At 38.3% G+C, this 16,285-nt stretch overlaps 2 protein-coding genes across 3 annotated transcripts in view; one reads left to right on the forward strand and one right to left on the reverse strand.

The window, feature by feature from the left end:
* Positions 1-46: 46 nt before the first annotated feature.
* On the forward strand, positions 47-6,145 carry LOC101158653 (ras-related protein Rab-19-like). Its single transcript, XM_004083011.4, has 4 exons — positions 47-955; positions 2,287-2,470; positions 4,804-4,907; positions 4,996-6,145. Exons 1-4 carry the CDS (start codon positions 761-763, stop codon positions 5,179-5,181), a joined length of 669 nt encoding a protein of 222 aa, XP_004083059.1. The 5' UTR covers positions 47-760; the 3' UTR covers positions 5,182-6,145.
* A 146-nt stretch (positions 6,146-6,291) lies between these two features.
* The window catches only part of LOC101159060 (leucine-rich repeat-containing protein 17), a 122,600-nt gene continuing 112,606 nt past the window's right edge, over positions 6,292-16,285 (reverse strand). For both annotated transcript variants that reach the window (XM_004083013.4, XM_023952283.1), the window contains exons 4-5: positions 12,320-12,475; positions 6,292-8,020 (exon numbers count right to left, since the gene is read on the reverse strand). In XM_004083013.4, the coding sequence (XP_004083061.1) occupies positions 7,578-8,020; positions 12,320-12,475 (599 nt within the window). In that variant the 3' untranslated portion in view covers positions 6,292-7,577. The remainder of the gene's footprint in view (positions 8,021-12,319; positions 12,476-16,285) is intronic.

A 16,285-nucleotide genomic window follows, 5' to 3' on the forward strand; every position in this document is an offset into this window, starting at 1 on the left:
TCCCACAATTCCACAGGAGCTACAAGGCAGGGCCATAACTGGAGAACAGGTGGGGCAGGTTTGTGTTGTCACCACACAAGCTATGTGGAGAGAAAGAGAAGGTTAGAGGAGAAAGTCGGAGCGTGAGAGGAGCAGGTGTCCCAGAGGATCATAACTTCCATCTCCTGACTCCTTTTTAAAAAGAAGATCCTGGAACCCAACATGAACTCACGAGGACCCAAAAGGATGTGAATTCATGCCGTGTTCTGCCGAGGGCAACAAAGTAAGTCAACACCTGAGCTAAAATGAGAAACTGAACTGAGTCTGTTCTGTCCTACAAGAGGAAAGGGGGGAGGTCGGATCTGCCTGGGGGGCGTACGGACGAAGGAGGACAAAACTGGAAAGAAAATCCCACATGTGGGGTTTTTTTGTTTTTGTTTTTAAAGACTGATCCTGTTATAACCTTTTTTGATTTGAATTTTTTTTTTTTTTTTTAAGACGGCAACTGAATTTTTGTCATTTTGTAAAAAAAAATAGAATTATTAAATTCTATTTTTTGCAAATTTAAGCAAAACACATGAGGACTTCCTAGTCTAAACAAAGTTGCTGCTGGGTGCACCACCTGCTCAATAACTGGAACTTTTTTCACTTGAACTGCAGAGTTGTCTGTCAAAACTCATAAAGAAAACACAACATTATTTGACCTTAAAGGTTAAATATTCAAGGAGCAAGAAGGAACATTTCCGTCCCAAAAAAACCCTCAAACTTTTAAAGATCTACCATGCAGGAATCGGGGCCAGAACACGACGACTCCTTCGATTTTCTGTTCAAGATCATTCTGATAGGAGACACCAACGTTGGGAAGACCTGCGTGGTCCAGAATTTCAAATCTGGGGTGTTCTCCGAGAAACAGCAGAACACCATCGGGGTTGATTTCACCGTCAGGACGTTGGACATCGAGGGCAAGAAGGTCAAGGTTGGTCTCCATTGTGATGCGTGGTTCTGTATGGACATGGTGACCTATGCCCACAAACTGTCATTCATCTTCTCAAACGATTTAGAGGTGACGCCTCCTTTTGGTTACAGCGCACTTTGGCTCCGCCCGAAACAAGTTAAGTGAGCCGTTTACCTGAGGAACCTGTTGTTCGGGTTCTTCTGCCTGAGCTGTCTGTGCAGACAAAGAGTAGAACGCCCCTTGAACTCCTTCCTGTTGTTCTAAAAAAGGAAGTTAGCATCATGATTAGTTCTGCATTCACTTTTCTGAAAAGCACTTTCTATCGATCAAAACTTAGTATAAGAAAGGAGCTAAAATGGGTTTTACGGAGTTCAACTTTTTTTTTAATGCTCTCACCAATAAAATATTCAAACAAGAAAGACTCCGCAACGCAAATAAATAAATCAAGCAATTCATGACTAATTATCAAACTTAAACCTGTTTTTCAAGTCATAAAGTGCATTAAGATGAATTATTTATTTCATCTTAATGCCCCTTTTTTATGAACCTCAAGGCTGTAAAAATTGATAAAAGGAAGCTTTTGGCTTCATTTGGCTTTTCCGATGTTTGGTTTGATTTGATTTCCCTTTTTCAATCACAAAGTAAAGGAGGAGTAAAGGAGTGAAAGAAAATCTTTCTTTTAAAACATCTTACAATGATTGTTTTTACGTGTTAAACATATAATAAATTAAAGATAAAAAAAACACATTAAGGTATCAGAAATAACTTCAGGAAATTGTCTGTACATGGTCCCATTAAGCCTCTTGTTTCTAATTTATACACTTAAAATTCTCAACTCATTTTTAAACATTTGAACATGTTTATGATACTTCCCTCTGTGTTATTCCAGATCCTCATTCCACTGACAGAAATGCACACACTTTCTTGTGTCATCATAAGCAGTTATTGTGACAGGTCTTTTTTTATTATAAAAAAAAACAATCTACAGTATGTACTGGTTTATCTGGAATGTTTGCAAAGCCAACACGTGAGAAAAACGAAAAATATATTTTTTAAACGGACTGTTAGTCATACATGTAAAAGGATTGATATAGTTAAAAATATTCTAAATAAATGTTGTTTCTGGTTTGGTAAAAGGAGACCCTGCATGGTCTCTGGTGATTCTGAAGTAGTTGCTACGACACCAGAGAGGTTGGTTCAGTCCTTGGGGAGTTTTCTCAATGACAACACAAAGTTCTTTGTATTCTCCCCATCGGGGCCAAGACAACTGCTCTCCTGACACTTTCCAGTGTTCCTGTGCGCAAATATTGAAGAGTTTCTTGAGTGCTGGTGTAATGCTGTGCTTTGCTCAGATGCAGGTTTGGGACACCGCTGGTCAGGAGAGGTTCCGAACCATCACCCAAAGCTATTACCGCAGTGCACACGGCGCCATGATCGCCTATGACATCACGCGACGGGCGACCTTTGACTCGGTGAGCCACTGGATCAGGGAGGTGGAACTGTATGGGGCGGCAAACGTGGTCCTGGTGCTTATAGGTGAGTGGGAACTGGACTTTTCTTTGTCTGTTTTTTCAAAACCCATTTAATCCAATTCAGGGTTGCTGGAGCCTATCCCAACCGCAAAGGCAAGCTACACCCTGGACTTCTAACACATACACAGCCCTGCGATGGACTGGCAACTTGTCCAGGTTATACTCTGCCAATGCCCAACAGTAGTTGGGATAGGCTCCAGCAACTCTGTGACCCCAAAAAAGATTAAGTGGGTTTAGAAAATACATGGATGGATGGATTATCACAAATCTGATCTTCTTGCTAGATTGCACTAAAACTTTGTGGATCATAGAGTTTGGAATCATATGAGGGCTTCATGGAATACTTTTTAACAATTTAGAGTGGCATTTTAAAAAACAACACCACAATATCGTACATGTAAATGCTATACTACCATTAGTATCTTATTTGATACACATATTTCTGAGACCTCTGTCCCTGTGTTTTTCAACCTTTTTTGAGCCACGGCACACTTTAACCTTGACAAAAATCCGGCGGCACGCCAGCATCCAAAAAAAAAAAAAAAGCAGAAACTCATAGTCTGTATTGATCGACAGACCCCCCCCCCCGCAATCTCACGTGCATTTTGTGATAATTGTGGCAGAAAAAGCAGGAAGTTGCAGCTGTTTTATATAAAAGATGAAATAAAGTTAGAACATTTAAAAACTGTTTGCTGTGTGTTCCTTGTGGTTTTAAGACGTTAACAAGGACGACTCATTGTGCGCTGAGGCGCTGTCCCTATAACCCAATGCATTATGGGAGATGTAGTGTGAAAACTGCAGCAAAAATGCAGAAAGACTCTCGTCTCTGAGCTTCATTGTTTTGTTCACTTTTTCCACGGTCTGATACCAGATTCTGTGGAAAGCTACACCGATAAAGACGAGCTTTAGCTGGAATTTTTGTTAGAACTGAGCGACTTTTTGAGCTAAATTGGAACAAGGAAGTGAGGACTTTAACCACTTCTGATTGGTCAGACTGATGACGTGTGATTAAGCCTTCAAGAATGATTGGCGGAGACAGTTAAAGGGGCGGGACTTTTCCGCAAACAACTTTAGTTGCAGCTAAATCGCGGTACCGTCATTCTTATTAAAATGTCTTTAATAGAATTAAATAAACACAAAGAAAAAATAATTTCATTATTTTTATATTCCTAACTACTCAGTGTTTTATCAGGGCCTGTTTGGGTGAACAAAGAGCTGATTTCCTGGAGAGGGGAAATGTTTTTAGATCAGTTAATGAGGGCAATTTCCCACGGCACACTTGACCATCTCTCACGGCACATTAGTGTGCCGCGGCACACTGGTTGAAAAACACTGCTCTATCCCTAACCCTTGTGCTATCTTAGATGACCCCACCCTTACATTGACGTGTTCTCCCTACCATGACAAAGGTGGATAAAGGTGGAAAGATTTCATGTAATCCATGGACACCAGTGAAGATCACAAATCATTGAAGAAAAAAGGTTCAGAGCACTGTCTAGTGGGTCTAGATGACCCGACTCCCAATGTTATAGTGCCTAGGATAGCACAAGGGTTACCATGATTAAAACTTTCCTTAAAAATCAATTCTATAAAACTTGGTCCATGTTTTATGCCATCATCATTTCATTTGGGGATTAGCTTTTCCTACTCATTTTAAAACGGCTGCCTCCATGACACTTTTGGCGGGACAAGGTTTATTTTTCTAAAGTTTATGATGGGGAAAACTTATTTATTGTTATTCATATTTATAAATGACTACCTACAGCATTGAAAGAATGAAAAAGCTGTTTAGAATTAATTCTTTATAATACAGCTACAGCGTTTTAAAAACATGGATCCAATTTGAGACCATGGGTAAATAAGGGAATTTTTTTTCCTGGACACTCATGCTAATATTTACTAAACCACCCAATGTATCATAACTTATATTATCTGTATCTTCAAATTCTATAATTCAAAATTGTATTACAATTTTTTTGGGTTACAAAAAAAAAGTTTGAATTTAAAAATTTGAATTTTTTGTCTGTTCTTTAATGTAGCTGGCTTTACAGGGTAAAGTGTTTGAAGGTCAACTTATAAAAGAAACATAATTATTTAAGAAATGAGGTTCCTGACTTGGTTGAATATAGTTTTCAATAATTTTGAAAAAGTACAAATAGACAAAAAGTAACATGCAAATAGTCTAGCCCACAAACCAACATTTGCTGCTGCTGTAGATGTGGGATAAACATTTAGAGTCAACTTTAATTCCCAAGGGTTTTTCCATAATGTTCTAATTAAAAAATGTTTTGGCATATTTAATTGCAGACATTTCTGTTTCCTTCTGTCGACTTTTAGGTAACAAATGTGATCTGGAGGAGGAACGGCAGGTCCGGTTCCAGGATGCCTGCAACCTGGCAAAAGAGATAGGCATTTTGGCGGCTTTGGAAACATCAGCAAAGGTAATCCTCAACGCAAGTGTGAGACGTAAAGAAAAAAAAAAAGGTCTGGATTTGTTATTTGTTTGGCATGGCTCCCGTCTTTTTCCAGGCAAGCCAGAATGTGGAGGAGGCCTTTGTGATGATGGCCAGGGAGCTGATGTCGAGAAATGGCCTTCTGTTCCAGCACGAGGACATCAACGGCCTGCCGCGGATTCTACTCCAAGCCAACTCTCAACCGGTTGACCTCAACACTGCCGCCTACACGCCGCCGCCAGAGAAGAAGTCGTGCTGCTGAAAAATGGACAATGAAGTTGAAAGAATCATATCAAGCTTTTTTTTTATAAAACGGTGTGCGTGTTGCAGAAAGCCGCACATCCTTGAAAAATGTTGCATAACCAGTACAGGTACAGGTGCGTGTGACTTATCTGACAGAACCGAGAGAAAGTGAATAATGTGTGCCGGAAGTTTTCCTGAAATTCCTACCGTCCCAGGAGATTGACTCTTGAAGACACTTTAAATCCAAATAAACTTATTTTAGACTGAGTTTGAATCGAAAGCACATATGCTGGGATCAGATTCAAGATTCCAAGACATCAGTGCATTTATTTTATCATAGTTTTTTAGTAACTTTGGGGGTTTACAACCAAATCGTTGATTGTTTTTTTGTTTTGTTTTTTTGTAAAATGATGAGTATTTCCTCTTGGATAAAGTCCTACTAAAGTATGTTGCTTTTTTGTGTCACCTTGGAGGAAAAACAAGCTAAAGAACTGAATTATACCTTCTGGTTTGACTTTGTTCTGTTACAAAACAGCGTTAAAACATCATTTCTTCAGGCTGTGAGAGCAGAAAGTGTTTTTTATTTCATTTTAGTATTTTCTTTTTAAGTTGTCATCCCATCATGATGAACTGCATTGGTTTGGGCAAAATGATAGAAGAACACAAACACATTTATTTTGAGTGGAGTTACTTTGTAGAAACACTAGGGGGCAGCATAAAGTAAAAATAATCAAGTTTGGAAATTAAAACTTGTGTAAAAAGGGTTTTTTTTTTTTTTGTAACAGCATAAGTATACAAAGTACTGGAGAGGAAAAATATTTTTAAAATGTCCTTTTAAAACTCCAATGAAGATTGTAGCTGTAAGAGGAAACTCGGTTAATTGAGCCTAAACAGAATCTGAGGACAAATGAAATTTCTGTTGAAGTCTTTTATTTTTCTATTAATAACATTTAAAGCCTTTTAATAAACTGATGTGTTTTAAAGGAGTTGAATTTGAGAAGTTTCTAGAACATTTTCATATCACAAACTGACAGGAATCAGTATGTTTTATCCCTTCTGCTTCCATTCAGGGCACGCTTGTGCAGCATTTTACCGCTGTCTGTCGCTCAAAGAAATTGATTCTCAGACAAAAATAAATTTGACTTTATTTTCTCAAAACCACGCAGGTCACCTCATACAATAACATAAACCCAGAACAAAGGATCACTTAAAAGCTAAAAGATGAATATCCTGATTTTCAAATCTAAATTACCCTAGTTTCCACACTATGAGGCGCACGAAAAGCCTTCATTTTTTTCAAAAAACAACATTGTGCCCTGAAATCCGGAGCACCTTATATATCGATTTATTTTGGTTGTGCTTAGTGACGTTGAAGCGATTTAGAAAGGTACAGAACGCTCTGTCAAAATATTTGGTTGGGTGTTATGTGAATATGTTTACGCGGCTAACATCCAGCGGTGTCTGACTATTTCTTCTTATGCATTACCATCAAAGGTTGGGAATTAGCGTAGTCACAGAAAAGTTTGTTTTAGAGGTATCATCCCGTTTTGTTACGTGTTCTAACAAGGTAGGGTGTTATTGTGAATTAGCTAATGTGGCTAACGTGTATCGTGTCGGGGTATGTATTTTTTTTTACGTGTTACTAACAATTTTAGGAGTTAGCGTAGTCATAGTAACCCTTGTTTTAGAGGTGTGCGTTTTTTTACGTGTTGCTAACAAGGTAGGGTTTTATTGTGAATATGCTAACGTAGCTAACGTGTATCGTGTCGGGCTATGTATTTTTAGCAGAATCGCAGTAACGCTTGTTTTAGCTGTATCAGTTGTTTTTTTTTACTTGTTGCAAACAAGGTCGGGAGTTACTGGTATTGTGACTACGCCAACACGGCTAATGCTGCTAACATGGCTAATGTGTAGCATGTTACTCTGACTCAAACCAAGGTTACTGTGAACGCAGTTTGTCTCGCTTAATCCGCCTTATAGTTTGGTGGCCCTTGAAAATAGACCATTGATTGACGGTGCGCCCTATAGTATGAAAATGTGGTACATTTAAAAAAAAAGCAACATGTCCTCTACATAACTCCTAGCACTCTGAAGAAAAGAAATAAAATTAAAAGTAGTTAAATATGTAAACAGACAGGACTGGGAATAGTCTTGTGTAAAATAAAAGAAATAATAGCGCCATGTTCTTGTGCTTTATGCAGAATTCTATAACAGCATAGCCATTTTTAGTAAAAAGAAAAACTTTCAACTAAAGTTATTCCTACCTAACTTTCTAGACAGGAAAGATCAGTTGGGACATGCTTTTCAGATTCTTATCGCAAAAATACACTCAAACTTGACATTTCTGAAACATAAAATCCCAAGATTAACCTTTTATTGAGCATTTTCACCTATGGAATTTAACCCTCAACTATTCTAACTCAACCTGATGATTTCGTACGGGCTGGGCTCTTTCTTCTTTATGGGCTGTGGTAGAAGTATGCCTTGCCCCTCAGCCATTTCCCCCATCACCCCCTGGACCTCGTTTTCGGACCCTCCATGCTCTGCCGCTTCATTATCGATGCCCTCTGTCTGTTTGTCGATGGGACATTCCCCGTTGTAGGTCTTGACGTAATCTTCCACCCGCCAGCCCCTGAACTCTGCCGGATGGGAGCAGAACAAGCCCCTGTAGGAGACACCGGGATGGAGCTTGAGCCAGTAGACCAGGTAGTGGATGTTGTAGTCACAGGTCCATGGGTTGTTGTCAAGGAGGAGGGTCCGCAGGAAGTAGAGGTCCTCCAGCACGCCGTACTGGAAGTACCTGAGGCTGTTGTTGGACAGGTCGAGGTCGTGTAGGTGCAGCAGGCCTGAAAAAGCAGCTGGAAGAAAAAAATAAATAAATACCGGTAAATGCCTGTAAATGCGCGTTTTGGGGCTTCCATGTTCAAAACTCTTGCATAGCTATGCAGGTTTTTATGACCATTTTCAGGCTTTACATACAAAATTTGCACCAGCACCACAAGGAGTCAGAAGAGTTTAAAATATATCGTAAAAAAAATACATACATTAAATTAAAAGAATATACTTTTTGATATTGAAAATAAAAATTAAATATTAATTTTTTGACATGTCTTTTTTATGATTTCTTTTTTCTGTGAGTGTTTTTCAATGTTTCGTTGTTTAAAAGAAAAAGTAGCCAATTTGCAAATTTTCTGTTCAAATATGCAAGAAAGCGGCAGGTGAGGCACCAGCAGTCTGTGCCTCCCCTGTGCCGCACACAGCTGCAGCATGCGCTTTACTGTTTCGGTCTTTCTATCGTAGTGAAATGTTTTTTAATTACTTCATTTGCTTATTTCTCAACAACTGTCTGATTACATTGGTGCTAGTTTGGGACTCCTTGAGCCTTTTTTTATCTCCTAACAATGCACATTAGAAATACACTTGGTGAGGCCCGCAGTACGCATGCCTCAAGGCAGAGGGCGCTGGTGATCCAAGAGAAAATAACACCTCGGCCAAAAGAATCAGTGGTACCAATTCAAGTGCATCCAGTTATTGTTTAGCATCATTTTCTAAATGGAGGATTATGTGTCTAAACTTGACAGGTTGGGGGGGACACGTCACTGGCAGTGATCTCCCTTGAGACAGAGATTTTTAAAACTGAAGAAAGAAAAGGAAAACTTCCACAAACAGGTTGTCCATGTGTTTCCTGAAGGAGCGGCGCACAGACTTCATTTACAGGTAAATGTAGGTTCATCATAACAAACTTGGTGATTTTCTTTTTTCAATACAGTTTGCAAACAGAAGACAAATGTTGAAATGAAATTTTGTACAACGCATTTTAACTGTCGCCAGGAAAATGTTGTAAATCTGACTGATGATGTCAGATCCTCTCTGCATGCCAGCTGAACCAGGTTGAACCTTTGACCAATCAGGGACTTGGATTTGGTGATGTTGGGAGTGGATAATGAAATTCACCAAACTCAGAGCATAGCCGGTTTATCTAGTGGACCCTGACCCAAAGACGAGCCTGACGACGTTTGTTATTCAAATAAAGATAAACCAAGGCCACTTTTGGTTATCAAAATCATTTCGCACCAAGCCTCTTTCAAGTGTAAATAATCAAACTTACAGCTTTGGTGTAAAAACAGAATCTGTTTTCTTTTTTTATATCTCAAAGAAACTGTTAAACTATTTTGCATTTTAAGAGCAAATCAGAACTTTAAAGGTATTTTATTACCATCTTTAGTATGACAACATTCCCTTATCAAAAAAACAGGTAACTTATTAGAAAAGATGAGAAATTAAAAAATATATATATTTATTTATTCATTTATTTAACAGGGACAGTGCACATTAAAAGCATGGCTGCAATGCCCCAGAATTAGCCCAAAGGCTATTTTTCATCTATGGTCTCCTGACAGGTGTTAAAATTGTCAGTAACATGCTGTATAGGTTTGGCAACACTTGGCACTAGCTCACAAGCTTAATTCTTTTATTTTAAATAACTAGAGTATTTCAAAAATATGTTTTAAAAAATTCTTTGGGCTGCAGTAGACGGTAGACACCAGCTGGCATTATTAGGTGAATCTCGTGCCGTTCAGCAGAGCTAATGAACTCCAAAAAAGCTTCCAGACCCGCCATACTCCTTCAGCTGTGGCGTTTCGTGGGCGTGATTGGAAAGCGGAGGCTGTTTGTTGCTGTCCAGCAGCCTCTGGGCCAGCTTTCATCTTTGCGGAGCGGAAGAGAGGAGGACAAGCAGGAAATGGGAGGAGTATGCGGATTATATTAAGGTGGAAACGTTTGGCAAGAAATAAAAGATTTAAAAAAGGGGGATGTCATTTAGTTAGCTTTTAGATGACAGTTATGTAAGACAGAAAAGGATATGAGGATGTTCTCCTTTCTTTTCAATCCTTTTTGTCATGAGATGAAAAACCAGGAGTTTTTGACCACTATATTAAAAAAAAACACCCGTTATAGCTTGAAATCCTTTCTTAAAGCCTAATTTATGTGAGGATAAAAGGGATTTGGGCTTTGAAAGTGCCACATGAAAGTTCTTTATGTTTTGTTTTTGTTTTTAACTCTGACACAATTGGCTCTGAAAATGATTTAATTCCTTCTCTTCCCAGTTATTATCCCCCCCAAAAAAAACTGCGGGATGTAAAATTAAATTAATAAAATGGATGGATTTACTTCCCGTCTGACTAAACAAAACCATTGTTCCCTCAAAAACCCTCAAATATTTGGCTAAACAATCCCAGATGAACATCTCAATCCATTAAGCTTCTGTTCTTTTGTGTTCTAAGAGGACATATTTTCCTATCTGATCTTTTCTTTCTTTCTTTCTTTCTTTCTTTCTTTCTTTCTTTCTTTCTTTCTTTTTTTCTTTCTTTCTTTCTTTCTTTCTTTTTATTTGATGTAAATGATTTTAATCAAGTGTAAGGGGCTGTTATGATCACAAAGAGAACATGTTTGTCATTTTCTAATTTTTTTTCTCCAGAATTAGGGGTGCAACTTATTGCTTACATCTGTGCAGTACAGCAAAGCTACAATGATTTCCCCTCCAGGCAGGAAGTTATCAGTCTCTGCAGCAATGAATAAACAGTTTTAATGGGTTTTCTTGTTGATGAAGCAAAGACATTCAAAAGTGTTGACAAGTGTAATGATATATTTCCATTTTTTTGATTGGAAAGAACCTCAAGTTGCTAAAATAAGGTTTGAAATAAGCCATATCTATAATATCCTTGGATCGTCACAAATGGAGAGAAAAACCCTTTATGCGGTGAGGTAAAGTGATTAAGTAGTCAAAAAAGTGGACTATGTACAGTTTGTTTTCTTATTAAATCTGATCCCACTCCTTTTTTTGTTACCTTCTTTGGTTTTCCTTCTGTCTCCCTCTGAATCTGTGCTTATGGTCCTAAAGTCTTTCAGAGTTTTTTATTTTAAGTTTTTTTGGGACAAGCTCTACATTTTCCTCCATCTTTATCCGCAAATATCCTTGTAGGAATTCCATCAATCCATTTTCTAAACTCGCTTAATCCCTTTTGGGGGTCACGGGGTCACTGAGACTATCCCAGCTACTGTTGAGTGGAGGCGGGGTAGATCTTGGAAGGTTTGTCATTCCATCCCAGGGCTTTTGCTGCAATTACTACTTAATGTCAATTCAATTTTATTAATATAGCTCAAAATTGCAACAACAGTCGTCTCAATTGGCTTCATACAGGTAGTGTAAAAGAACATGCAATAATATACAATAGGCAATTGCCAAACTAAACAGACCAAGCTAAACTGGGCATCCCGGCCCTTAGACCCTCCTTTTTGGTAACGAAAAAGCCTATAAAAATGGATTCTGGGAAAAAAAGAAGAAACCTTAGGGGTGTCCACATGAAGGAGGGATCCTCTCCCAGGATGGACAGGTCTGTAACTATGTAGCCACACAGGGGGCCTACGTCTGGGTCTTCCTGTGCCGGTCCGAAGCCCGAATAAAATACAGGGTTGTGTCAGGAAGGGCATCTGGCGTGAAAATCTCTGCCAAATCACCTGTGACAACGTATTTGCCGTGGCGACCCATGAAGGGATATACCAAAAAAGTAAACAATGTTTTTTCTCCAAATCTTAGATTATTTAGTGTTTCACTGCAGTGGAAAGCAGGAATGTTCTCTGTTTTTTAGAAAAAGATGACAGGCTAACATGTGGTGGTCGCAGTTGCATGAAAGCAGTCTGTATAACACGTGTTGGGGGAATAAAAATCCCGACTGAAAGGCTGTACAGCTCAGAGGAGAGGAAATATAAACTAAAATCACAAGTGCTCTCCATCCCAAAACACTGTATTCACCTCTTTTTAAAGGTTTGCTATCTCTAAAAAATAAAACAGGGAAGTCAGGAAAATTTTTTAACAGTGGCATTTTTTTGGCACAAAATTGGACGTTAATAAAAATATATATGTATATATATCGAAAACATTTGCAGATCTTTTTGGACACAAAAAAAGACGTTCTACCATTGAAGTGGCTAATTAGTAGCCAATATTTTGTTAAAAGTGGATAGACTACCTGTACTCAATTGATAAATATCAAATGTATCCTTTAACATTTGATTAAAAGTCTTTATTAAGCAATCCTTCTATTTTCAATAAACTAAGCATCACATGATAGGTTGTGGATGAATGGCTGGATGGTTACCTGTGTCTATTTGCTGCAGGTTGTTGCTGCTGAGGTTGAGCGTCTTGAGGTCTTTGGACAGAAGAAACTGTTTGGGCCTGAGATGTTTGATGCCATTCCTGGACAGATCGATCTTGTGCATTTCCGACGGCATCTCAGAGGGGATGTAGCTCATATCTGAGGAGGAGGGGAGACAAAATAAAAATAATAAAATGTAACCCTGACATTTTCAATAAAACCACAAGAATAAGGGGGGGGGGGGGGGGGGGGGAGTATAGAAGTTTAATATAAGAGCGTTAAAATCACATTTGATATCTTTCAGCACAGAAAATACTGATGTTTTTAAGTAAATGTCGACACAAATATGTAGTCACTGGTAGATAGATTTACAGGTTTTTGTGCAGGTGTACAAGATGTGAGCTTTGCATCTAGAGCCCGGAATTGAACATGTCTGGATCTTAGATGATTTCAAGATGTCCTGTGGGTTGTATCTAACGTTTAACATTTCAAGATGGAGCCAAGGACGACAGCATGTTCAACAATATTTGAGTTATGTGTCAATGGGGAGGTTCCCCCCCACCCCCTTCCTCTTAGTTCTTTCCAGCCTCAGACACACATTTGTCTAAAGGCTATATGAGCGGTAATGGATGCAACAGGCCAGAGTGTCCGATTCCGATAACAGACTATAAAGATTCATTTTTATGTGTAGGTAACAGCAGCATAAAGCAGTGCAAAACTTCAAACCTTCAGTGTCAAATTTACCACTTGTCTCATGGCTCTAAAAGAAACGGCGTCTCTGTAACCGTAATTAAAACCTGTTTGTTTTATCTGTCTTTATGTTAGACTTTAGAGAATTGTATATGCTGTGTAGCAGATGTATTTACAGACACTCACTGTATACTTAGCGCTAAAAAATGCTCACAGACACATTTTCGAAGCAGATGTTGCAGTCTTCACGCACCGTCTTTACTGCCACAGATGTTGCAGCCAGTTATCATAAAGTCCCGGGTGTCGTAAATCAGTTCCGGAGGACTATTAATTGCGTGCACGAAGACAGCACACGCAGGAAATGTTGAGACTATTGTTCTCCGATGGGAATGAATCTGCAGCAGGCAGAGAGGCTCGTTAAAGTTTGAAAAAAGGTTAGACTTTACCAGACATTTTGGCTGCCTTTTTGAGGCCATTGGTCAACTGAAAATCAAGCCTTTTTTGTGGGAGTTTGAGCTTTCCTCAAGCCCTACAACACATGTCAAACTCAAGGTCCGGGGGCCAAATGTAGCCCGCCATGTCATTTTATGTGGCCTGCAAGAGCATGAAAGTTTTCTTGAAAGTTTTCTTAAAATATAGATGTTTTTTAGTCGATTACATAATATTTATGTGTAGCTGCTGTTGTATTTATTCAATGTTTGGAGGTCTCAAACCATCAGTTTGATGACAATCCAACAGTCCGAAGAAAGGCTTCTTCCCCTCATTCAGGTTATGGAGCCTCTTCCGCGAAATTCTCTCTATGATTAAGGGATTTTCTGCACTATAAGGCGCACTTTTTTGAAAATCATACTATGCCTTATCCGGGGTGCCTTTTATATGGATTAATTCTGGTTGTGTTTGCTGATGTTGAAGTGATTGTGAGAGGTTGGGTGTTATTGTGAATAGACTAATGCGGCTAGCGTGTTGCAGTATCGGACTTCGTTTTTTGTTACGTTACCAACAAGGTTGGTAGCTAACATAGTCACATTAATATTTGTTTTAGCTGTATCAATCTTTTATTTTTTTTACGTGTTGCAAACGTTATTTGATAACGTGGCTAACATGTAGCAATGCCGGACTACGTTTTTGACGTTTTACTAACAAGGTTGGGAGTTAGTGTAGTTACAGTAACGTTTGTTTTAGCGGTATCAGACTGATTTAAGATTGGGAGTTACAGGTATTGTGTATACATTAACACGGCTAACATGTGTTGCAGTGTTGGAATTTGGGTTTTTTACGTGTTATCAACGAGCCTCAAAGTTAATATACTCACATTTGTTTTAGTGGTACTAGGCTGTTTTTTTACATGTTGTAAACAGGGTTGGGATTTACTGGTATAGTGTTTGTGCTAACACTGCTTTTTTACGTGTTACTAACAAAGTTGGGAGTTAGCATGGTCACAGTAAGTAAGTAAGTATAAGTAAGTTTAGTGTAGTCATTGTAACATTTGTTGTGTCCGTTTTTTCGTTTTTTACATCACAGGTATTGTAAATATGCTAACGTGGCTAACGTGTAGCACGTTACAAACAAGTTCTAGGCTATGTCGGAATTCCTTCATTTCTTACTATATGTTCGCCATTTTGTAGTTCTGTCCAAATCTAGAATTCCAAAATCGAGGGCTCTTGAAATTTCCTGGAAGTTTCTATGAAAAACCAGTGTGCATTGATGCTTGGCAATTGGTGAATATAGACCAAAATGCATTGCGTTTGAACAATTTTTGCCAAAAAAAACTGTATTTAAATGTATTATTTTATTGAACCATCAACGTTTTAAACTTCAAAACTGGTTCATAAATGGTCTTCAGAAAATGCTCACATCAGTTAGATTTTCACTTTGTGAAATTAATAACGTCATTTTGAAGTTTAATGATAATAACAATGGTTTGGCTCTATAAGGTGCGCCTTACAGAGCAAAAATACAGAAGATTCCCTGTAACTGTGCTTCCTGTTTTACTTAGTTTTCAATTCATTTTTTTATATATGTGAAAAGTTGTAAAACCTTGTCACTCAGGGGCTCAAAGGAAAAGTCCTTCAGGAGAGTAAAAGTTAGATAACATGTCAGGAAAACTAAGCTTTCCCATGTTGGACAGTCTTCTTGCTGAACCTGCTGTACTCATTACTCAGGAGAACATCTGTTCTTCCTGATTTCCCCGTCCAAAAAGAAAAAATGTTACCACACTGCAAATCTATTATTTGTTTTATAATTTTTTTTGGCCTCATAAAACCCTGTCACAGTCATCATATGATTCATTTCAGATTTTATATGCCGATAAAAAATATATGACCAACAATGAAACCTTATTTCATTGCTGCAACATATAGGATCCACGTCCCGCCTAGCACATTATGCTGATTCCATTAAAGAATAATTTGTTGTGCAGGCTATTAATCTGGATGCATTACACTGACAGGTTGCAAAAAACACGTGGAGTGAGTTACACGTCTGCAGGCCTCACCGCAAATGATTATCTTTGACTTATGGTGTCATTAGCTCTTCCAGGAACTTGGAAACCTGATTCCACGTTGGAGAAGGTGTTACATTAAGCACCATTATGTTCAGACAAGAGTTTTTATTATTTATTTTTTTCTTGCAAAACTAAAACAATTCTGCTGAGATCGGCTTCATATCTCATAGTTTTTTACATTTGGATGTAAACGCCCAGAAATTCTTACCTTAAGTTTTAGATTTTCACCAAATGGACTATCATCAACCTTTTGCTCTGACCAGCCCTTTAAAAAGCGTTCTTTTATTTATGAATTCTTTATATTAAATTATGCAGATTTCAAGTTTTGTTCAGGGTTTACTACATTTGGTATGCCTAATACTTGTCTTTTGTCTGAGAACTGTGTCAAATTAGCTGCGGTTTACCAAAAAAATTGGAAGAAAACCAGCCCCCAAACCAAAAAAGAAAAAAAAGAACATTAAAAACATGGGAAGAAGAAAAATGCACATGGCCTTAAAAGGAGTTTTATGACAGAAATATGTTTCCAATCATGTTGATGGGAACAAAGCTTGGTTGGCTTTGCTGCTGTTCCCAAAATTTATAATTCTTAAAACTTTTCCCAACGTTTCCAGGGTTTTTTCACACAAAAAAATTGATTAAAGTCACTTTTATGGCGGGGAGTCTCCAGGTCAGCCATATTGTGTTATGCTTTTGAACAATGATGGATCACCTTATGCGATCTGTTCACCTATGATGGAATCTACAAAGTCTGTCCGCGTCTTTTTTTTTGTGCCTTT

The sequence above is a fragment of the Oryzias latipes genome, chromosome 23 (assembly GCF_002234675.1).
Source record: "Oryzias latipes chromosome 23, ASM223467v1".
NCBI classification, from domain to species: Eukaryota; Metazoa; Chordata; class Actinopteri; order Beloniformes; family Adrianichthyidae; genus Oryzias; species Oryzias latipes.